Below are 23723 nucleotides of genomic sequence, written 5' to 3' on the forward strand. Positions count from 1 at the left end.
CGCACATGCACATAATAATTTCGGAACCGGAAGTGCCGGCACACTTTCATGCTGTAGACGGGAGAAGGCTCCGTGTCGTCGGGTGCAGTTGCTTCAAGATGTGTTGGACCGCAACTCTAGAGGGCACCAGGCAGTAGAGGCTGGTGGCTCCGAATTCAGTGGGGCGGTGAATCCGCACTGGACGTCAGTCAGAACTCTAAAGGAGCTATCCGAGGTGCTGAACCCATTTCGGGGAGCCACGAGTCACCACTGGCACCAGGATTGGGAAAGCTGGATCGATTTGTGATCAGCTGTTTTGCTCCACTCTGATCTTGCAGTAACATCATCATTAGATGCCTTTAATAAAGGGCGCCGAGATATTTGCGCGCTGGGGCTGGATGGCGCCTCCTGCTCCCTTCTAGAACCTGGGCCACAAACGAAAGGCAGCTACGCGTTGGGTTGCCAACTCTAGCGCCAGCCTCTGCAGCTATGCTTTTTAACAGCCGCTTGATCCCTGCAGCCGTTTTAAAGCAGAAACGTGCATTTCTTCTTTATGCCACAAAACGTTTCACCTGCTGGTTTATGGCGTAGCGCTGCAGCTCTGAAAAAGGCACAGGAGCAGGCCTCGAAAGAGTTTGGGTGGTTTTTATTGTTTGTTCGTTCGTGGTCAGTTGGCAATCCTTCCCAGGGGGAAAAAAGATTGCCATCAAAGAAATCATTTTCCTTCTCTGCATCGCTTCATTCACGTCTATCCTGCACGCTTTAAATAGTTTCCCTACTAAAATAAAAATTTAGAAATCCTCAAAGTGCTCCAGCTCTGAGCCTATTCTTGTTTACTCAGAGGTAAACCCCACTGTCTTACCTGCGGCTACCTCCCAGGGGAGCGTGCGGAGTGCGGAACAGGGCCAGGTGAGTCTGCGTCTCCTGTGCGCAGTTTCCTGGGAAGTAGCCCCCTGGAACTCTCTGCTCTACTTCCGAGGAAGCACCTTAGTTGCCCCGAAAGCAGCTGCACCCTTTGGGACCCCGTGGAGGCTGGTGACTCCGATGCCAGTGGGGCGGTGAACGCTAGGCGCAGAACCCAACCTGGAGCTTCGGTCCAGCACTTCGGACAGCTCCTTTAGCGTTCGGCGACCCCTCCTCCCCCTTGAAATCGGAGCCACCAGCCTCCCCTGGGACCGCTTCCTTCCGAGTAAGCCTGCGCGGGATCCTGCTGCTCCGCCTCCCGCGGACCGCGCGAAGCCGCCGAACCAGCCGTTTCCACGGGCGCGAACTCTGCGCCCTGCTTCGCTTGCATCCGGGAAAGCGGGAGCCGGCCAGGCGGGGGCGGTGTGCGGATCCCGGCCCTTCCGGATGGATGGCAGCCGCTGGCGAGGAAAGCGTTAAACCGCTGCGTGGCTTTTGGGGAGCCACCCCGTCGCCTTTTCCCTCTGAACTGCCCGGCCGGGAAGGCGGAGGAGCGAGCGGGCGCTGCCCCGGCGCCGTTTGGCGGGGCCGTGCGAGTCAAGGGCTGATCCGGATCGTGATCCGGATGGAGCCGAGGGTGCCTGCTGCCCGCGCCACCACTGCTCTCCCCGCGCACCCTTTGCAAGCCGAGGGGAGGAGCGGGCCGGCCGGCAGGCAGCGCGTTCGCCGGCTGCAGGAAGCCACCGCGGCCCCGATCCTTGCCAGGTCCTTTTGCGCGCCTTGCCTCTCGCCATGGGGATACTCGTGGGTAAGTGGCCTTCTGGGCCAGGGGCGGGCCCGGCTCCCTCCAGCCCCGGCCGGTGCGTCTCTCCTCCAAAAGTCAGCCCCGCTGCCTTCGACGGGGCTTTACTCCTAAGTAGGCACGCATCGGACTGCCCTGTCTGTGTCCACGCTTGCCTTTGGCTAGCTCACAGGGCTGGCGGGCGGGCAGGGCTACTTCCAAACTGTTGGAGTTTGCCGGAAAGGGAGACATCGCTTTGCAGTGTCCCTAGACTGAACAAAATGAATGTCTCTCTGTATTATTATTATTATTATTATTATTATTATTATTATTATTATTATTATTATTATTATTATTATGTGTTTGTGTGTGTGATTTCATTCTGCCCCTTTCCACACCCACAAATAACCGTACAAAATGCAAATACAACTCCAGTCCCATTCTGTGTTTCCTCAAATATTGCCACCACACCATGGCTTGGAAGTTGCCCTTGCAAAACCAGTTCCGCCAGGAGGGGAGGCGGCCCTCGCCCCATCACTGCCTTTTCAGCGCACTTAGTCTGCAATCCTACACAGACTTACTTCCCAGTAGAGGTACCTAGTATTGCACAGGCAAATAGGAATTAAAGGGGGGGACCCTGTTGGATCAGACCTTAGGTCTATTTAATTGTTCGCATGTTTACTTGTGGCTATGCCTTATTGAACTCGGCAGGGCTTACTCCTGAGTAAATGTTAGGCTGCTTGTCGGTGGGCATCTTTTGGAAAAGTAATGTTTGGGTGCCTCTAGAATCGTTGGATCCCAAAAGCTGGCACTCACAACTACGCTGCTTGTGAAAAGGGGGAGTTTCTATTTACTGGAGTTTTAATAGGGTGACCATACGAAAAGGAGGACAGGGCTCCTGTATTTTTAACAGTTGAATAGAAAACGGATTTTCAGCAGGTGTCATTTGTATGCGTGCAGCACCTGGTGAAATTCTCTCTTCATCACAACAGTTAAAGCTGCAGGAGCTCTGCCTTCTTTTGTATCTGGTCAAGAGGCCAGGACTCCTGCAGCTTTCACTGTTGTGATGAAGAGGGAATTTCACCAGGTGCAGCAGGCATACAAATGTCACCAGTTGAAACTCCCTTTGCTATGCAACTGTTAAAGATCCAGGAGCCCTGTCCTCCTTTCCATATGGCCACTCTAGCCCTCTACTTTCTAAACCAGCCTTCTCCAACCCGGGACCCTCCAGATGTGTGGGAGTTGCAATCCAGCACAACTGGAATATCCCAGGTTGGGGAAGGCTGGTCAAACCCAACAGTTTCCCTTTGTAAGGAAAAGTGATCCAAGATATCTCCTGCGGATCCTGTTTATGTCCGCGGGTTTGCAACGAAGCCGTTCTCTGAGATCTGTCAGATGTCCCCCTCCCACTCTGCAACCCTCAAGGGCACTTAAAACCTGCCATTTGGGGGTGGGGTGCTGCTTCTCCCGCCCTCATTGCTAGGGCTGCTGTCAACGTTCACCCACATTGAGCATCTCCTGCGGTGAAAAGGCTAGGCAGGGTGGAACAAAAGCTCTATGCTGTGGGGTTTTATTAGCATTAGCAGTATAGAAATATTCACAAATAAACCCACCCAGAGGTCACCAGGTTGGGGAAGTTAAACCAATGGCCACCATGAGATGCAATACTAAAACGCAGTTCTGAACACAGTTACTAGAGAGTAAGTCCCATTGAACCCTGGAGAGTTTCCTTCTGAGTAAATATGGTTAGACTCCTGCTGCATCTCACCTTATCCTTACAAGTGAGAACAGAATATTTGATTCATAGAATCATAGAATAGCAGAGTTGGAAGGGGCCTACAAGGCCATAGAGTCCAACCCCCTGCTCAATGCAGGAATCCACCCTAAAGCATCCCTGACAGATGGTTGTCCAGCTGCCTCTTGAAGGCCTCTAGGGTGGGAGTACACATATGTAAATGCATGTACATATATGTAAATTCCACAGGTTTTCAGGACACCCAACATGATCCAGGATCTTGTCCTTCGTTCTGGCATCAAATCCCACTTTAAAGAGCAAGGGTGAGTTGGACAGTTCCTAGTCCACTCTTATCCCTTCCAAGAATTAATTGGATGGTCTAAGGCAAGCTGGTATCTTTGAGCCTCTTTCTGCAACGGGGGATGATAACACTGACCTACCTTAGAGGGTTGTTGTAAAGATTACAGAGATAAAGCATGTGCAGTGCTTTGAACACTTCAACCTGGTTTGGATGTAATGACAACCCATGGCTGAAACAAACCACGGGTTGTCATACACGAGCAGGAGAGAGCAGACATGTTGCCCCCTTGTGTGTCCGCCACTTCGGCTTTCCAACAGCAACCTACAATCAGCTTGTTCATAGGTTGTTAGGGTGATGTCCAAACCCTACTTTGGGTTGTTCATGGGTTAAGCAACCCACAGTTAACCCATGGTTTGTTTTCAGGTTTACTGTGGGTTGCTTAATCCATGAATCATAGATTACTCCTGGAAAGCGTAAACAGCTCTTGTGCGGCACTCATCCCCATGCTTTGCTGCCGAATGCCGCCGTTAAGTGCGAACAGCCCCTCCAAACAGTTGCAGGTGCTTTAATTATTGTTGTAGGACTTTTCACACCTAAAATGGGTATAAAATAGGGTGACTATATGAAAAGGAGGGCAGGGCTCCCGTATCTTTAACAGTTGTATAGAAAAGGGAATTTCAGCAGGTGTCCTTTGTATGCATGCAACACCTGGTGAATTCCCTCTTCATCACCACAGTTAAAGCTGCAGGAGCCCTGCCCTCTTGACCAGATATGAAAGAGGGCAGGGCTCCTGCATCTTTAACTGTTGCTGCACGCATATAAATGACATGGGCTGAAATTCCCTTTTCTTCACAACTGTTAAAGATACAGGAGCCCTGTCCTCCTTTCCATCGGGTCACCCAACTAACGCCCTCAAAGGTTTGTGCTGGCAATGGCAAATGGGTCATGTATTGGGAAGGAATTTTCCTATTCCCAGTGGCCCCAAAGTGCAGCTCTCACCTTCTCCAGCAGAACCTGGGGCCTATCTGTGCCTATATGCTTAAATTAGTTTAAGACTTATGGGAATTGCAGACTGATGATCTCTACCATGGCCCAACAGAAATACAATACCCAGAATTCTTGCAGATGGCAGGAGGAAGGGGGAGAACTTTTTAAAATTTAGTCTACATGTCTGAGAGTTTGCTCTCTCATTTCGGAAGTATTCAGCTTTTACCCTTCCATAATATGAATTTCTGGGCTTTGTATTTCTTGATGCTTTAAGGGAATGTCCTACTTTAACAATGCAATCCTATGTTTCCTCAGAAGTAAGACCCACTGAACTGAATAGACTTTAATCCCTAGGAACGCTGGGCGTATTCCCCCTTTCAATGGTGTGTGTGTGTGTGTGTGTGTGTGTGTGCGTGCTGAATTTGGTGCTGGTTTTATATCCTGAATGCTTGGAGCTCCTTTTGCCAGCCTTGCCGAAAACAGGAGGAAGCATCGCTGCTGTGGTGTATTTGTATATGTTAATTCATTTAAATGTATGTATGTTTCTAAAATGGCCTATTGTGTAACGCCCAGGCTTGCCACTTTGTCCAGAGAGCGAGCGAGCGAGCAAGAGAGAGCAGGCACTGTTCATTTGCATATTGTACTTCATTGAAATGTGTGCATATGTACAATTGCCAGGAAGAGGACACTGAACTGGGCGGAGGCTGGAGGAGGAGGGAACGTGTCAGGCAGGTTTAAAACGGAGCCGGTACCAATTCTGTCGGGGTGCTGGGAGTGACTGGGATGGATGTGTTTCTAGCTGACCCTGGAAGTGGGCAAAGCGGTGGTGTTTGGTTGGGGAACGGTGGGGGGTGGTGCGTGTCGGAGCCTTGGGGATGAACTTGCTGCTGTTGCATGTTAGCAGCAATGAAGATGTTTGGTGCACGCATGTGGGCGTATGTGGGTTACTTCTGGGGCAAGGTGTCAGATTAGCTTAAGCTGTCCTGGAAATCCATTGAAGAGTTGGGTGCAAAATAAATCCCTGCACTATAAATACATGGAGAACAAATGGGTCAGTCAATGGCTAGCGAGCCGGGGCTGTTGCTCTGATCACATAGTCTTCTGCAGGGTCATCCCAAGACATTTTGCTATGAGGTGAAGGACAAGCTGCCTGCCCAGTACAGAAGTTAACTGGACTGGTAGTTGAATCTTAATTCAACACTGGCAATGGGTGAGCATCCTCCAGCACACCTGAGGCATACTGCCCAATAGCCAAAGCTCTCTGGGTGATTCACAAAAATTTAAACCATAATAAAACTACCAACAGGTTAAAAACACAAATACAAAATACAATAGCAAAAGCTGTATCAGAAGCTGCCCCCCCCCCAAGTATTTGCCACCTGAGGCGGTTGCCTCACTCTGCCTTATGGTAGAACCGGCCCTGGCATTATACAAAATATCATATTTCCTTCCCTTCCATTGTTGGAGACAATGCTTTCCACAGTTTCTAAAATGCCACACATGATAAGAGACACCACGTGTGGAGGTTACTCAGGTCTCATCCTCTCAATGAGATTGCCCACCTACAGGTCCAGGGATTGCTTGACTGAATGCTCCTCCTCGTAAAAGGATTCCCTGTGTGTAGAAAGCGAGCATGTCAGGAGAGAGGCTAGGTTAGGTTAGGACATTTCTGCCTGTTGTGCTAGATTTCTATGCAATGGAAGGTTTTGCTTTCATATGGGGGAATGTTCAAGAATATCCCCTCCACTACCATGTCAGGAGGAAGCGTTTTGGCTTAGCCTGTTCCTTGATGAGCTAGTTTTCTGTGTGGAAGGGATTATTTGATTCAAGGAGCATTCCATCATGTAATACTCCCCCCTCCTGAAGACTGAACATGGTACAACCCAGATACAAATTTCCTCTGTTAGAATTAGGAGCAATTGGGGGTGGGGGTCTTTCCACAATCAAAATGCAGAGGTTGATGTTGCAGAGTGAGTAGACTGAGATGAACACCCTTCTCTACCCAAACTAGGAATCTCCTTGGTGTGACAAACACAGGGCCGGCGCGACCATATAGGCGACTAAGGCAGCGGCCTAGAGCAGCAGATCTCAGAGGGGCGCTCTGTGTGTGTGTGTGTGCGCCTCCATGTGACCAGCGGAGCCTCACCAGCCCGGCCCCCTTCGCATGCACTGCCCAGCTGGAGAGGGGGCCTCGCGGGGCGGACGCTCGGCTGGCTGGCTGGCTGGCTGCATGGCTCTGCCTCCTCGGGAGGGAGGGGAACTCACTGGACCCGATCTGAGGAGGAGGAGGAGAGATGCGCGTTATGCACCCCGCGCGTGCAAGAAACAGGACATACACGAAAACACACACACACACACACTTTGAGTCACTTGCTGGTCTGTACCCATTACACAGAAAGTAGAGTTAGAATTCTGGATTCTACCACTTCAGCCTGCAGGGGTGGGGGGTGTCACAATTTTGAGTGCTCCCCTTCAGGCAGGAGAGGGCATGTTGGGAAGGATGGAGGCAGAAATCCAGCCCTTCCTCCGTCCTTCGATTCCAGCTCCGGCACCTGCCTCTGTCCGAGTGCAACCCGAGGGGCCTGGCTGTCCCATAGGAACATTGCCCCTTTCTGAGCCCCACGGCAGCACACTGTGGCTGCAACGGCCGGCCGGCATGCTCAGCACGGAGGGCCGCCATGGAAACGCCTCAGGAGCCAGAGGGCTGTGGCTTATTTGCATGTTTAATCTGCACATTGCTCATGCTGTTTGCATGAAATTTGCATGCGTGAGCTGGACTCCCGGGCCTGCCTTTTGAATGGAGGGCTGTGTCAGGCCTCTTCGTGAAATTCCCCACCCACCCATCACAGAGACTTTATTTTAAGCAGGGAAATTTCTGAAGGCGCTTTAGGGATGGCTGTTTCTTAAAGTAAATTAAGATCTCTTTCTCACTCACTCACAAGTGTGTGTGTGTGTGTGTGTGTGTGCAAAAAAACCCACACTTTTTATGCCACCAACAAAACGTTGAATTCATTGGCCTATGGGTGATGAAATCAAGGTGGAATCTCCTTACACAGGGAGATGTTGATATTTCCTCCTCTTTCTCTTGTGTTTAATCCCCTGGTCCCCTTCGATAGTAAATCTTTGGGCAGCGCCTATCTTAATACATCTTCAGTTTTTGTAGGCACCAAGATCAGTTTTTCCCAACACAGTATCATAGAATCAGAAGAGTTGGAAGGGGTCTATAAGGCCATCAAGTCCAGCCCCCTGCTCAATGCAGGAATCCACCTTCAAGCATCCTGACAGATGGCTGTGCAGCTGCCTCTTTTAAGGCCTCTAGTGTGGGAGAGCCCACAACCTCCCTAGGTCATTGGTTCCATTGTCGTACTGCTCTAACAGTCAGAATGTTTTTCCTGACTTCCAGCTGAAATTTGGCTTCCTGTCACTTGAGCCCATGATTCTGTGTCCTGCACTCTGAGATGATGGAGAAGAGATTCTGGCCCTCCTCTGTGTGACAACCTTTCAAGTATCTGAAGAGTGCTATCATGTCTCCCCTCAATCTTCTCTTCTCTAGGCTAAACATGCCCAGTTCTTTCAGTCTCTCTTCATAGGGCTTTGTTTCCAGACCTGATCATCCTGGTTGCCCTCCTCTGAACCCCCTCCAGCTTGTCTGCATCCTTCTTGAAATGTGATGCCCAGAACTGGACACAATACTCAAGATGAGGCCTAACCAGTGCCGAATAGAGGGGAACCAGTACCTCGCACGATTTCGAAGCTATACTTTTATTAATGCAGCCCAAAATACTATTTGCTTTTTTTGCAGCCACATCACACTCCTGGCTCATATTCAGATGTTTTGGACTGCAACTCCCAACAGCCTCAGCCAGCATGGCCAGTGGCCAGGGATTCTTAGAGTTGTAGTCCAAAACATCTGGAGGGCGCCATGTTGGGGAAGGCTGTCTGAGTGCTATCCAAGTGACCTGTCCCATCTGAATATTTGCATGTTTAATCTGCACATTGCTCATGCTGTTTGCATAAAATTTGCATGCATGAGCTGGACTTCTGGGACTGCCTTTTGAATGGACAACTGTATAAGGCCTGTTTGTGCCATTTAGAATCATAGAATCATAGAATAGCAGAGTTGGAAGGGGCCTACAAGGCCATCGAGTCCAACCCCCTGCTCAATGCAGGAATCCACCCTAAAGCATCCCTGACAGATGCTTGTCCAGCTGCCTCTTGAAGGCCTCTAGTGTTAGAGTTTAGATTCTTAGAGTTGTAGTCCAAAACATCTGGAGGGTGCCATGTTGGGGAAGGCCGACCTTTGAGGTCCTTAATCAATATTCCTTCATTTCAGCCTTAGCAATGGAAGGACAACAACTTCTAGTGGCATATCCTTGTGCTTTATTATATGGAGTCTTTGCCCTCATTTCAGGGGGTTGGACTCGATGGCCTTGTAGGCCCCTTCCAACTCTGCTATTCTATGATTCTATGATTCTAAACTATTGGCCGGTCACGGCTGGCAACCCAATACTGGGTTGGATGGATTTTTGCTCTGACCCATCCCGCGTCTTTCTTACGTTCTTACCATTTCTGATTTGGGTGTGATTTTGATGACATGATTATTCTTCAAAATCTGGAAATTGTGACGAATCGCTTCCCACCAGCAGATGGTTTGGCATGCTGGCAAAGCCTAGTACGACTTCATGGGTTTATGTGCTGGAGGATTTAAGTTCCTTAAAATTCAACGGGAAACGGAACTCTTTCCAACAGTGTGAATTGGACCAGGTTAGAGTCCATTCTCTTCCTGAAGCCAGAGTTTGAGCCTTGCCTGTTGCCGACTGCAATTAATCTCAGTGTGTTTGTGCACTGGTTTAGGGTGGGCCACCACAACTAGCTTGGCCCTTTGTAAGCTGCCCTTGGGAACAATGGGTTATAAATCCCTGTTAAACTGGGGTCATGCTTTGGAGAGCGCCTTCCAAGTTCTGGCTGGTTCTGACTGAAGCCTGAAATGGATTCACCACTCTAATACCTGGACAACCATCTTTCAGGGATGCTTTAGGGTGGATTCCTGCACTTAGCAGGGGGTTGGTCTCGATGGCCTTGTAGGCCCCTTCCAACTCTGCTATTCTATGATCATATATATATATATATATATATATATATATATATATATATATATATATTCCCTACACTCATGGGATTTCATAGAGTTGCTGACTTGGGATGACATTCCAGGCTTCTGACGACATGGGCTGGGGATGATGGGGGTTGCAGTCCAACACATCTGGAGGGCAGCAGATTGGGGCTCAGCTCCCAACCCCAAGGAATCTAGGAGTTCAAAAGCAGGAGTTGGGAGGGAGGGGAGGAATGTCTCTTGTCTATAGCACACGTGCATGTAAAACTGGGATAGAAAACTTCAGGCCAGCAGGGCCACATCCTGCCCCCCCCTGTCCCGTCTCCAGTAAGGTGACCATATGAAAAGGAGGACAGGACTCCTGTATCTTTAACATATATGTACATATATTCCCCTTATTTCCCTCTCCTAAGGCTTAATTACTGGCAGTAAGAGTTTTAAGTGGGTATTTTGGCCCCACCCTTTTTTGCCTTTGGCCACGCCCCTTGTGTGGCACAGAGTGGTAAGCGGCAGTTACTGCAGTAGAAACTCTCCCCACAGCCTGAGTGTGATCCCAGCGGAAGCTGGTTCTCAGGCAGCCAGCTCAGGTCGACTCAGCCTTCCATCCTTCCGAGGTCGGTAAAATGAGTACCCAGCTAGCTGGGGGAAAGGTAGCTGCGACTGGGGAAGGCAATGGCAAACCACCCCACTACAAAGTCTGCCAAGAAAACATCAGCGAAAGCAAGAGTCCCTCTAGGAGTCAGCAATGACTCAAGTGCTTGCACGAGAGGTTCCTTTCCTTTCCTTTCACGCCTCTTTCACAGCAGGCTCCACCCACCACTGTGCTGTGGCCCTGCCCCCAAGTGTTTCTCCTTAATTGAATCAGGCTAAAAGAGGTTCAACACCCTTGATGTAAAGACATGTGCATGAATACTGTTAATGTGGGCTGCAGTCTTATGCACAGTGACCTGGGCAAGCCCTGTGAGGAGAGGCTGAAAGAACTGGGCACGTTTAGCCTGGAGAAGAGAAACTGAGGGGATACAGGATCGCACTCTTCAAATACTTGAAAGGTGGTCACACAGAGGAGGGCCAGGATCTCTTCTCAATCCTCCCAGAGTGCAGGACACGGAATAATGGGCTTAAGTGACAGGAAGACAGATTCTGGTTGGACATCAGGAAAAACATCCTGACTGTTAGAGTGGTATGACAGTGGAACCAATGACCTAGGGAGGTGGTGGGCTCTCGCACCCTAGAGGCCTTCAAGGTGCATCTGGACAGCCAGATGGGTTCCATTGAGCAGGGGGTTGGACTTGATGGCCTTATAGGCCCCTTCCAACTCTACTATTCTATGAAATCCCACTGAAGTCAATGGGACTTACTTCTCAGTAAGATATGTGTAGATTTGTGCTGAGTTCCCCCCCCCCCACACCTCTATTGCAGGTAAAAATGCCACCTAAATATGCTAAAACACTACACATAGTGCCAAACTGCATCATGAATTTAGCAGTTAATTTTTTGAAAAAGGGCAGATTTTGAAGGCTCCCTCAGCCTTTCCAGATGAGAGGAGGGCCGCTTTATTATACTAACAACACTATCCGATACACCTTTACTTAGGGGTAAAGCTTCAACGGGGCTTGCCCTCAGGAAAGGGTGCATCTACCATTGCTGCTTTCGATTCTAATTGTCTTTGAAGATTTAAACATGTGTTACGTTATCTCAGGAAATCCAACCATCTGTTTCCTTCCTTTAAAAAGCAACTTAGAAAAGGGTGATTTTAGAGTGGGAAATCGAACTGGTTGTAGGTGTTGCTTAACCCATTCCTCAATCCTCACATGATTTGCATAATTAGCAAATAATCCTCAAATATGCAACAACAGGCTGCCTGGATTTGTGCAACTGGAATACGGCACCCGCCAAAGCTGCCTGTGGGCAGTGGTGACTCCGATGTCAGTGGGGTGAGAAATCCTCTCCAGGTTTCAATCAGACCCAGAACTTTTCAAGGGTTCTCTCTCCTCTTCCTGCATGGTGCAGCATCACCCCCCAAATTCTTCCCTTGAATGGCAATTAAGCTGAGGGGGGGGGGGGACTTTTTCCATTGGTTTGGGATGATCTAGGGTAGGGTGCAAATTAATGGAAGGAATTATTTTATTTGAGGCCATTTGCCTCCTGTGAAATGTAAATAAATCCTGCTAATTGTTTCTAAATGTGCATATCGAGAGATAAGTTAGCATATGCAAGTTTTATGCAGATTTGGGTCCCGAATCTTGTAACGGCCTAGCAACACCCCCTGGATTTGTGGTTTCTTCTTGGGGACCGTAGTGCCCACTGAATGTGGGAGCTCCATTTGTGGTGCTTGGCTGCATCTGGGGGGTGTTCACATGTGCCACTGGCCCCTTGAATGGTGCTGCGGTTGCTGAGCAAAGGACACCGCATGTGTGAACCCAAGCAGGCACTGCAGGCGGTGGGAAAATGGCCTTCGTCTTCTCCCTTCCTCCCTATTTCTGGTGATGATTTAGCCCACCCTTCCTCAATCCGGCGCCCTCCAGATGTGTGACGTCGCAACTCTCATCAATCTCATCCTGGGAAGGATGGGAGTTGCAGTCCAACATATGACCATATGAAAAGGAGGACCTGGTGAAATTCCCTCTTCATCACATCAGTGAAAGCTGCAGGAGCTATACTAGAGTGACCAGATTTAAAAGAGGGCAGGGCACCTGCAGCTTTCACTGGTGTGATGAAGAAGGAATTTCTACAGGTTCTCCATATATACAAATGACACCTGCAGAAATTTCCTTTTCAATACAACTGTTAAAGATACAGGAGCCCGGTCCTCCTTTTCATATGGTCACCCTAAGTCCAAGGGCGCCGGGTTGGGGAAGGCTGTGTGAGCCTTCATGCAAATTCCCTTTGATGGAAATTAGCTTGTGGGAGTTCCCCCCCCCCAACTTCCTCCTGGAAGCAAAGGGGCGATTTACATATGCTTCATGCAAATTTATGCAACGCCACCAACTCCTTTTCCTTTTGAAACTTGGAACTGGCTGTCCTGCCTGGTTTTTAAATTCTGCTTCTTCGCCCTCCCCCAATTTCTTCTTCCTTCCCCTCCCGACAGGCAGCAGAGCGGCCCTGGTAGCCCTTCTCTTCGTGCTTGCCTCCGCGCCGAAAGGACTGCCCGCAAAAGGGGAACCGTACAGCCACAAGCAGCCACAGTACTGACACCCCCCCTCACCCCACTCCCCACGAGGTTGGCCTAGGCTCCAGGGCAAGCGACGGCACCTCCATCAGGCCTGTTCAGAGAAGCATCCGTTTGAGAGATGGCTGGAGCCACCAGGTCAACACTTCAGGTAGGAGGGCTCTGTTGGGTTTGTATTACGATTCTATCATTTCTAGGACGCCGTCAACGTGGGTGGCCCGTACTGGAAGCTAAATGGAAAGGGCGCTGCCCCAAGGTGCTTGCAGTCAAACGTACCAGTGGCGGCTGAGCTTAAGTTGAGCTGGAGCTCAGCTCGGGCTTCTGCCCAACAGTGCGAGACGTCTCCCTCCCTACTCGCATCCTGCCTTGTAATTATAAAGGGATGTGATCCAGTGGGACATTCTTTTGTGCGAGACTCCTTGAAATGAAATGAAGGTGGCCAAGTATCCTGTTTTACAGAGGACGGGCCTCTTTTTGAAAGGCATTCTGAGAATAGTCCTCAATTTGGAGGCCTCCTCTGTTTCAGCAGTGGATAACCTGTGGCCCTCTGGGTGTATTGGCCTCCCACTCCCATGATATTTTATTATTTTTATTTATTTCATCATTACGTTTATATCCTGCCCGTTTTTCCTCGTTCAAGGAACCCAAGGCAGCTTACATGGTCCTGCTCCATTTTATCCTCACAACAACAGCCCTGTGAGGTAGGTTAGGCTGAGAGTCACCGACTGGCCCAAAGACTCCCGGTGAGCTTCATGGCCAAATGGGGACAAGAACCCGGGTTTCCCGAGTCCCAGATCAACGCTTTAACCACTACACCACACTGGCTCTCTCAATGTTGATCTCTCAGCATTGGCTATGCTGGCTTGGATTGATGTAGGCCAAAATACCTGGCGGGCCACACGTTCTTCTCTCCTGGAGGGCCACCCAGTCCAAGTCTGGTGTCAAGAGAAAGAGCTTCCAAGGAAGGAGAACATCAGAGGCCCTTGAGTCACCCAGCCACAGTCCACGTTACCTGGACAGCAGACTGAGCAGGTGCATACGGCTCACCTGGGCCACAGCCTTCTCCACCACGATGAGGTGTACCGTATTTCTGTGTTCACATTGTAACAATGCTTTCTAAATTTGCATTTCCCCATATAAATTAGCACATGCAAATGCTTTGCAAATCCATGTCCTCTTTTTTGGCAAGACCTAAGTGACCATTTTATGCACTGCTTCTGTTTTTGTTTGCTTGCTTGCTTGCTTCAGTGGAGCTTGTGCAGAAGGTCCTGGTGGATTGGGCCCTGTGGGGCTGAACTGCGTGTCCCATCGCCCACCTGGCTGTTCTTAAAACTGCCCTAAGTCCATTGGCCATTTCCTAGTCTTTACCCCTGCATTCAAGTTAGGACATTTTCTAGACAAGGAGAACCATCTGTCATTTCCTTCTCCTGTGAGGCTTGCTTCTCTTCAGCATGAATATTATGGGATATATAAAACAGCACCTGACTCACCCTTCACATTTATGGCATGATCTTCTGCACTGCCACTCAGAATTGGCTCACTGAAATGAAGAATTTGGTTTACTCTCAGGTAAACCCATATAAAATGGGAGCTTTACTTGCCCCTGTGGGCGTTCCAGTGTAGGTTGACCAGATAGAAAGAAGGACAGGGCTCCTGTATGCTTAACAGTTGTTGTATAGAAAAGGGAATTTCAGCAGGTGTCCTTTGTATGCATGCAGCGCCTGCTGAAATTCCTTCTTTATCACCACAGTGAAAGTTGCAGGTGCTATACTAGAGTGACCAGATACAAAAGAGGGCAGGGCTCCTGCAGCTTCAACTGTTGTGATGAAGAGGGAATTTCACTACGCGCTGCATCATTCCAGGGTTTCCGGTACAACATTGCGAAGGGGCAAGTGGTGTCTGAAATGGCCCAAGTTAGGTGAGGGAGCACAGAAGGCGAAGCGAAGGAGAAGAGCTGACGTTTGCACATCGCCCAGGTCCGTTCCTGTGGGAATTCATTGATCTGACTGTTGGCCTTGAGCGTGGTGCACTGGAGTGCAAGATTCATATCAGATGTGCTGAATCAATTGCACTCCTTCCCACGCCATGTACTTAAACAAGACTTGCCGCTACTTTGCATATTAAAGCAGTGGAGGCTGGTGGCTCCAATGTCAGTTGGGGCAGTGTCAATCCTCTCCAGGTTCCACTCCTTGGAGAGCGCCTTTAGAGTCCTGACTAAAAACTGGAGCGGATTCACTGCCCCACTGACATCAGAGCCACCAGCCCAGGGGCAGCGCTAAAGGCCTTGTGTAGCTTTTCGCCCCTTTCTATGACCAGCAAAGCCAGAATTACGCCCCCCACCAGAAAAAAATACAATGTAAATTATACAAAAGAAGAGAAATGACATTATTTACAAATAAGATGAACTCCCACAGCTGTGTTTGGGTCACGGGTACTGCTGTCCCCGAGGGGTCTAGAAGGAGTAAATGTGTTGAAAATGCACTGAGGGCGTTTCTTATTTCAGGATCTGCTGACTTTTGAGGAGGTGGCCATCTACTTTTCCCCAGAGGAGTGGGAATGGCTAGCAGATTGGCAGAAGGCTCTCTACAAGGATGTGATGACAAACAACTACGAGATGCTGATTTCGTTAGGTAACTATTTCCCGTTTCCCGGGGCGAGGGCTCGCTGGTTACCTCCACCCGATGGATTTGGATTGCTTAAAAACCAACCAACCAGACTTTTATTTTTACTTATTTATTATTTACATCTTCCTCATCGTCATCAGGGATAGTGATCATGATAATACACCACTAATGTGGCTTATTGATGGATGGTTGATTTAAAATATTTATTTATTTATTGCATTTTTCCTCCAAGGAACCCAAGGCGACATACATAATCCTCCTCCTCCTCCTCCTCCTCTCCATTTTATCCTCAAAACAACAACCCTGTGGGGTAGGCTGGGCTGAGAGTCTGTGACTGGACCAAAGCCACCCGGTGGGTTTCCATGGCCGAGTGGGGACTCGAATCCGGATCTCCCGACTCCCAGCCTGACACTTTAGCCACTACGCCACACTGGCTCTTTAAAATATTTATATACTGCTCCTCATTCAAGCGCTTCAGAGCAGCTTGCAATAAAAGGAAAGCACGGAAGAGGCTAAACACCCAGGAGAACCAAGAGAATTTCACTCAGATCAAGGAATTCCTGGACGAGGGGAGTTTCGTAATTTCTAGTAGGAGCTAAGGCACATTTTCTGGCCCATGAATCACAAGAAAAGATGGATTTAATCCAGGTGACCTGGGGCCCACATACCCCTTATCATAGGTGGCATCTGGCACTGCTTCAGTGCCAGATGTCTTTGAGAGAAAGTGGGGAGGGAAGGAACGAGGATATTGATTTTCACCATCCGGTCTTTTTCTTTCTTTCTCACTCTTGACATTCCTAGACAAGAAAAAGCGAAAGCCTGTGAGGTGTGGGGTGCTCTTTTAAGAGCGTGTGAGAGTGTGTGGTCAGTCCCCCTGGCAAGGGCCCCCTGGATTTGCTCCTTCACTTCTCCGTTGCAACCTGCTTGTTCACCTGCCTCTCGCTCTGGCCCAGATGACGGTGGTGGTCATGAGAAGGAGGAGCAGCAGATCATAGAGTAGTGGAGTTGGAAGGGGCCTACGAGGCCGTCAAGTCCAAGCCCCTGCTCAATGCAGGAATCCACCTTAAAGCATCCCTGACAGATGGCTGTCCAGCTGCCTCTAGCGTGGGAGAGCCCACCACCTCCTGAGGTCATTGGTTCCATTGTCATACTGCTCTAACAGTCAGGATGTTTTTCCTGATGTCCAGCCGGAATCTGGCTTCCTGTCACTTGAGGCCCATTATTCCATGTCCTGGACTCTGGGAGGATCCAGAAGAGATCCTGGCCCTCCTCTGTGTGACAAGATGCCGCGGCCTCCTTGCTCCCTGGCTCTCTGCCTGCCAAGCGAGCCAGTGGTGGCAAGGAGGAGAAAGAGGAGGAGGCACAATGGCAGATTGATTGTGACAGTGGGCAGGAGAAGGTAGGCTCACTGAGGAAGGAGGCCCATTCAGGCTGCCTTGTCCAAAGAGCCTCAAAAGCTGAAGCTGACACTGTGTGTGTGGTGGTGATGGTGGTGGTGGCAGCAGTGAGAGATGATCTCTAAGGGAAACAGTTTTCCCGCTCCGGATTTAACCATGCAGGGGTTGAGGGAAGGGGAAGACTAGGGTGACCAGAGAGCTTCGGCTATTGGGCGGTATTAAAATGTAATAAATAAATAAATAAATAAATATGGAAAGGAGGACAGGGCTCCTGTATCTTTAACCGTTGTGTTGAAAAGGGAATTTCAGCAGGTGTCCTTTGTATATATGGAAAACCTGCTGAAATTCCCTCTTCATCACACCAGTGAAAGCTGCAGGAGCCCTGCCCTCTTTTGTATCTGGTCACTCTAGTGTAGCTCCTGCAGCATTAACTGTTGTACTGAAGAGGGTATTTTGCCAGGTGCTGCAGGCATACAAAGGACACCTGCTGAAATTCCTTTTTCAATTCAACGGTTAAAGGTACAGGAGCCCTGTCCTCCTTTCCATACCGTCACCCTTGGGAAGACCTCACCTCTGCCATGTCTTTCTCTGCTTTCAGTCCCAGACCTTGCTGCCCACAAGCCCACCATAATTCTGCAGATCGAGTGTGGGGAGGAGCCCTGCTGTGTCGGAAGGCTCCAACACACGAAGATGAGAGAGGTGTCCAGCCACAACGCCTTGGGTAAGGTTCAAGCTGTGGAGGCTGGTGGCTCTGATGTCGGTGGGGCGGTGCACCCGCTTGTTTAAGAGAAACTAAGCGCTCCCTGCAGATTGCTTTGAAAGGTGCCTGCTTTGCGGTATGTAGATGTATTTAATTAATGAATCCATTGCTTAAAAGCCAAACCGTTAATCGATTATAATTGTAAAAATTAAATAAATGAGAGATGATTGACAGAGCTACACCAGGCTTTTTGCTGCAGCAAAAAAGTTTATTTCTTTCACCCACCGCAAGACCAACAAACCCTTGGATTTGTGTAGCTTAGAAAAAAAGGCCGGGGGGTGGTGGGCATTTTAGAGTTATATGAAATTATGCATGTTGTTGGAGAAAGTGAAGAGGAGATGGTTTTTCTCCCTCCAGGATTTCAGATAGGTGTTGTTTTTTTCTAGCCTTACCTGGAGGTGGAGGGTGTTGAGCCCGGGACTTTTGCATGCAAAGCATGTTGTCACACAGATGAGGGCCAGGATCTCTTCTCGATCCTTCCAGAGTGCAGGACACGGAACCATGGGCTCAAGTTACAAGAAGCCAGATTCCGGCTGGACAGCAGGAAAAACTTCCTGACTGTTAGAGCAGTACGACAATGGAATCAGTTACCCAGAGAGGTGGTGCGCTCTCCCACCCTAGAGGCATTCAAGAGACAGCTGGACAGCCATCTGTCAGGGATGCTTTAAGGTGGATTCCTGCATCAAGCAGGGGGGGTTGGACTTGATGGCCTTATAGGACCCTTCCAACTCTACTATTCTATGATTCTGTGTGTGTTTCACCACTGACCTACAACCAGTGAGGTTCTCCAAATGTTGAAGGATAGGTGGGCGTTGGGTGTTCATCCTTCCATGCTTGCAGTCAAAGTCTCTTTGCAACTGTAAGGAACTGGATAATCTGTTCTGATCTAATGGATTCTCCCTTGCATTTACTTGAGCTAATTTTCATTAGCGCTAATATGCTAATAATCTCTATTAGTTTATGTGAATTAGCACTAATGCGGATGTGCGCACTTGCAAATGTGTATTAGTGCTATTCAGATTATCACATATTTGCATGATGTATTTACACAAATCACGCTGATGTTTGTGTCGGCTCTTTTGTTCCAGCACATGGCCAGATCCTGATTAAGAAGGAGTCCTGCCTCGAGGAACATCGCGGTGCGCTGCCATGCTACGCGGTGCACCCGGAGGCCTCCAAGGGGAGCCTGGACAATGGAGCGGTCTGCGAACTGCCCGTCTGGCCGGCAGGCGCCACCTCTGCTGGGAATGGAACGGCCGCCCTGCCACCTTGGCCGAACGACCTCCGGTGGCCAAATTGCAGGGTGGCTGGCCAGGAGGCGGCACCTGTGGCATTTCGGGTGGGGCGTCCAGGAGCTTCTGGAGGTGGTTTCTGGTCTGTGGGTGTCGCTGTTCCCCAGCCTGATGCCCATGAGGAGATGCTCCTAATCTGCACCCAGTGTCAGAAATGTTTTCCTGCCCGTTCGGCTCGCAGCATCCCAGCCGTGGTACCCGCCGGGCGGGTCACGCAAGTCTGCCCTGAATGCGAGAAGAGCAACCCGGGGAGCCTGCCGGCCGTGGCGCACCAGCAGAGGCACGCTGGGGCGCAGCCCTGCGCCTGCGCCCACTGCTCGTCGCTTCGCCTTCGCCAGCGGGCTCCCAGGGAAGAGCGGCCCTTCAAGTGTGGGAAGTGCGACAAAAGCTTCCGGTACGTGCACGAGTACACCTGGCACCAGAAGGTGCACGCCGGGGAGAAGAACTACAAGTGTGGGGCCTGCGAGAAGGTCTTCCGGCACAAGCAGGAGTTGATGTGGCACCAGCGGACCCACACGGCGGAGTGGCCCCACAAGTGTGGGGCGTGCGAGAAGAGCTTCCGGTTCAAGCAGGAGCTGACATGGCACCTGAAGACCCACTCGGTGGAGCGGCCCTACAAATGCACCGAGTGCGGCAAAAGCTTCCGGTTCAAGCAGGAGTTCATGTGGCACCAGCGGGCCCACGTGGGCGACCGGCCCTACAAGTGCGGCGAGTGCGAGAAGAGCTTCCGGTTCAAGCAGGAGTACACCTGGCACCAGAGGAGCCACGCCGGGGAGAAGACGTACAAGTGCCCCGGCTGCGATAAGAGCTTCCGGTATAAGCAAGAGTTCGTCTGGCACCAGAGAATCCACACCGGGGAGCAGCCGTACCCCTGTGCCTCGTGCGACTCCACCTTCACCTGCCGACAGGAATACATGCGCCACCAGCGGCTGCACGATGGGGAGAAGCCGTACCAGTGCCCCCACTGCGAGAAAACCTTCCGCCGGGGCTCCACCCTGATCCGGCACCGGCGGATCCACATGGGCGAGGGGCCTTTCAAATGCTCCCACTGCGACAGGACCTTCGGCCAGAGCGCCAACCTCATCAAGCACCAGCGCACGCACGCGCTGAAGAGCGAGCCCGGGGAGAACGCCTCGGAGTGGCCCCCCTGTTTGCAGGGCTCGGCGGACCCTGTCCAGCAGGACCCCATGGGGATGCTGAGCCTGAAGACCGTGTCTGTGGGGGCTCTCCTACTGCTCAACCTCCAAGAGCCAAAGCAGGAAAAAGACCCAGCTGGCCCCTCGGAGGCTTGGGAGCCTCCAATGTGACGAGGGATCCCTGCTTCGGTAGGGGAAGTAATAGGAATCGTTCCAAAATGGTGATGTGGGGGCCCTTAGATCACTGATGCTTTAGGGGCAGATCGCCAATTTACGGGCATTTTCAGCTATAGCAGCTTTCTATAGCAGCCTTCCCCAACCTGGTGCCCTCCAGAAGTGTCAGACTCCAACTCCCATCATTCCCGGCTGAACTGTACAATAAGGCCATGTCCTCCAAATTCTGTTCATGGGCCCCAGCTGGAAAATACAAGGGTAGGGAGGCCATATGAAAAGGAGGACAGGGCTCCTGTATCTTTAACAGTTGTATACAAAATCCTAACAGTTGTATAGAATTTTAGCAGGTGTTGTATGTTTGCATGCAGCACCTGGTGAAATTCCCCCTTCATCACAACAGTGAAAGCTGCAGGAGCCCTGCCCTCTTGACCAGTTACAAAAGAGGGCAGGGCTCATGCAGCTTTAAGTGTTGTGAGGAAGAGGGAATTTCCCCAGGTGCTGCATGCAGACAAAGGACACCTGCCGAAATTCCCTTTTCTATGCAACTGTTAAAGGTACAGGAGCCCGGTCCTCCTTTCCAGATGGTCACCCTATTGCAAGGGTGTCTCCTCTCCTGGGCCCATTTGCAAGAAGGAGCAAAAAACTGGAGGAAGCGGTTGGGACACCTTTTGTTCAGAGCCTGTCTGCCTCTGACTGCCAGTTCCCAGAAACAAACCCAGGACAGCTCCCTGCATTTTGCCATGCTTTTGAGTGAGTTTCCCACTGGAGGCAGAGTGCTGGCTAGTTTTTTTTCCTGAGCCAGAACGGCAGTTCTTTATTCTCGGAGAAGCTCTGTATTTTTTTTTATTGTTACTTAGCTATCCTAGAGTGGCCAGATTTAAAAGAGGGCAGGGCTCCTGCAGCTTTGACTGCTGTGAGGAAGAGGGGATTTCACCAGGTTCTCCATATATACAAATGACACCTGCTGAAATTCCCTTTTCAGTACAACTGTTAAAGATACAGGAGCCTGGTCCTCCTTTCCATAGGGTCACCCTATTGTTACTGTTTTGAGAAGCAGGGCTTGTTCAGCATTCAGTTCTGCCCAGTTTGGGTAGGTTTTCATGGGAACTCAAAACTAAGAGGGAGATCGTGTTCAGACACTTACGGCCTTGGTTTTTTTCTTTGTTTTTGTACAGTAACTACCATTTTGGACGGGGCCTGTTCAGACAACACGCTAAGCCATGGTTAGGCTGTGCAGCAAATAGTGAGCATGTTCAAACTGTGGTTATGTAGCCACCAGGGTTAGGAACGGTTCACATGACACGCTAAGTCGTAACGTTTCGCTGGCAATGCTTAACCACCGTGGCTTAGTGTGTCATCTGAACAGGGTCAAAATGTCCTTAGCCGCTGGGCTCTGTCCTTGTGCCTGCAAGAACACCGTAAGTGTTTCCTTGATTATAAATAGGGCATCGCTCGCTTTTTTCAGGTTCCCTCCCTTCCGGTGCATTCTGGTTCTTCATCCATTCTTTCTCCACCCTAGGAAATCGCCCTCCAGGCTTCCAGAAACAGTTTGTTGAACCTCGGATGCTTCCAGCCAAGGATGTGAACCCCCTGACTCATTCACTGAAGTTGGACATTGGGGTCTGGACATCATCGTCGCTTTCCACCCGTAACCGCTTCGCGTTTTCCCACCGCTTCTTCCATCTTTTTTCCTTGCCGCAGAAAATCCATTAAAGAAAAAAGGAAAGGAAAAACACACACACAACCCTAATGGCTGCAAAGCATCTTTTGACTGGTGCCCTCTGAGCCCTTGGGAAGTTTAGCGCTAGATTGTTTAGTGTAGATTGAACAACCCAACAAAGAAGAAGGCAAAGTTGCACCTTCAGAAGGTGCTGAGAAGAGGCTTGGTGATGTTCCCGTCACGGCTTGGACATCCAGAGAAGGCCTCCGGTTTGCACCCGCTCATTTCGGACTCTCCGCTTTGTCGCAACGGTTCAGCCCGCTCTGCCCATCTCGTTCTCCTGCGGCGGCCTGTGACACTTTTGCTCGGCCGGGGATTTGCTCGTTGACTCATGCCGTCTTCACCAAGTCCTTGTTGAGGTTTGGCAGCAAGGACTCCTTACTGGGAGTGTCGTCAAGACATTTTGGCTCTTGAAGTGGAAAATCCAAAGGGCACCCCAACTTAAAATGGGTCTCAGTCGGCTGGGACGTTCTCCTGAGCATTGCCTCTCTGGGATGAAAGGCAGGATCCTGCACAACTCCTGTTTGTTTCAATGGGTCCTGTGTAGAAGAATGCACCGGCCTTTTACGCCACGTTTGATGGCTTCTATCTGCCTCCTTTTAATGACATCGTGATCCACGTGTGTTGGGAGGCCTCATAAGAGGGGCCACACCCAAGGGACATCTGCTTTCACACACTGGGCAAAGTCCTCCTGGAACTTTTCTGGTACGGCCCGATTCTGTCCTAGCAAGCCAACCTGTATCCGACTATCAACCCTGGTGCTGTTCATTTTTCTCTCAGTCAATGCTGTCTTGTCTCCATTGTGAATTTCTGTGAAATCCACCCAATGCCACAAGGCTGCTATTTTCTTACTTAAATGAATATTTTAATGTTGAATCGTGTTTGGATAATGTGTCAAGAAATATGCAATTTTTTTACAGTGGGAGAGTGGGGAGGGGGGCGCTTGCAGTGGAGGGGGGGGAAGCAGCACTACTTCTGGCACAGAGTTGCCAACTTTTCCTTACTTGCAGGGTTCTAGTGTCTTTAAAAGCTGCACGTGCAGCAGAAGTTCAGCAGGAGTGGCTCCCCCCATAAGTACATCTGCTGGCTGAGAGAAGTGTCAGCCCGTAATGCAGCTGTTAAAAGCACAGGAGCCCTGCCAGAATAAGAGAGTTGGAGACCTTACTTTTTATCTCTTTGTATATATATCCTTGTGGTTTAAAGTAGAATGTCATAAGCAGATAACCTCTTCTTCTCTGGGCAAGTTGTCATTAATATTAGTATTATATTGTTTGTTTAGTTTTATTCTCTGCTCTAGCATTGAGTTACCCTATTTCCATATCTCATCCAAGGATCATCTGGGACAAGACTTTTCTTCTTCTTATACCCATTTTACAGACTTTGAAAGAGTGGTATAACTGCCCCAAGGGTGAGGGGGTGAAAACAGCTGCAGAAGGGTGAGAACCCCAGGCTGCTTGTGTAAGGTCCCGGTCATTAAACTGCAGCTCCCGGTGAATTTTCTCACACTCTGGTACCCAAGCTCTGTTGCCGCTGTATTTGGCCCCATGGTGGGGCAATCTCTAGTCCAGACGGATGAATTCACATTCCCTGGTTTTGTACTCGGCTGTCAAGTGAATCCCCCCACTCCACATGGAAATATGGAGTAAAAGAGT

At 50.0% G+C, this 23723-nt stretch overlaps 1 protein-coding gene across 1 annotated transcript; it reads left to right on the forward strand.

Moving 5' to 3' along the window:
• Positions 1-1662: 1662 nt before the first annotated feature.
• Positions 1663-23723, forward strand: LOC134410660 (zinc finger protein 436-like). The gene is made up of 6 exons (XM_063144051.1): positions 1663-1690; positions 12888-13119; positions 15472-15598; positions 17588-17710; positions 18838-20366; positions 21871-23723. Exons 2-5 carry the CDS (start codon positions 13090-13092, stop codon positions 20346-20348), a joined length of 1791 nt encoding a protein of 596 aa, XP_063000121.1. The 5' UTR covers positions 1663-1690; positions 12888-13089; the 3' UTR covers positions 20349-20366; positions 21871-23723.

This window comes from Elgaria multicarinata, chromosome 18 (genome assembly GCF_023053635.1).
Source record: "Elgaria multicarinata webbii isolate HBS135686 ecotype San Diego chromosome 18, rElgMul1.1.pri, whole genome shotgun sequence".
In the NCBI taxonomy this organism is placed as follows: Eukaryota; Metazoa; Chordata; class Lepidosauria; order Squamata; family Anguidae; genus Elgaria; species Elgaria multicarinata.

Bases quoted from the DNA above. Each gene is read 5' to 3' on its own strand.
- LOC134410660 (XM_063144051.1), top strand. From the start codon at position 13,090: ATGGCTGGAGCCACCAGGTCAACACTTCAG. The intron at 15,599-17,587 runs GTAACTATTTCC...CTCTGCTTTCAG, and splicing joins CGAGATGCTGATTTCGTTAG to TCCCAGACCTTGCTGCCCAC. The intron at 17,711-18,837 runs GTAAGGTTCAAG...CTTTTGTTCCAG, and splicing joins GTCCAGCCACAACGCCTTGG to CACATGGCCAGATCCTGATT.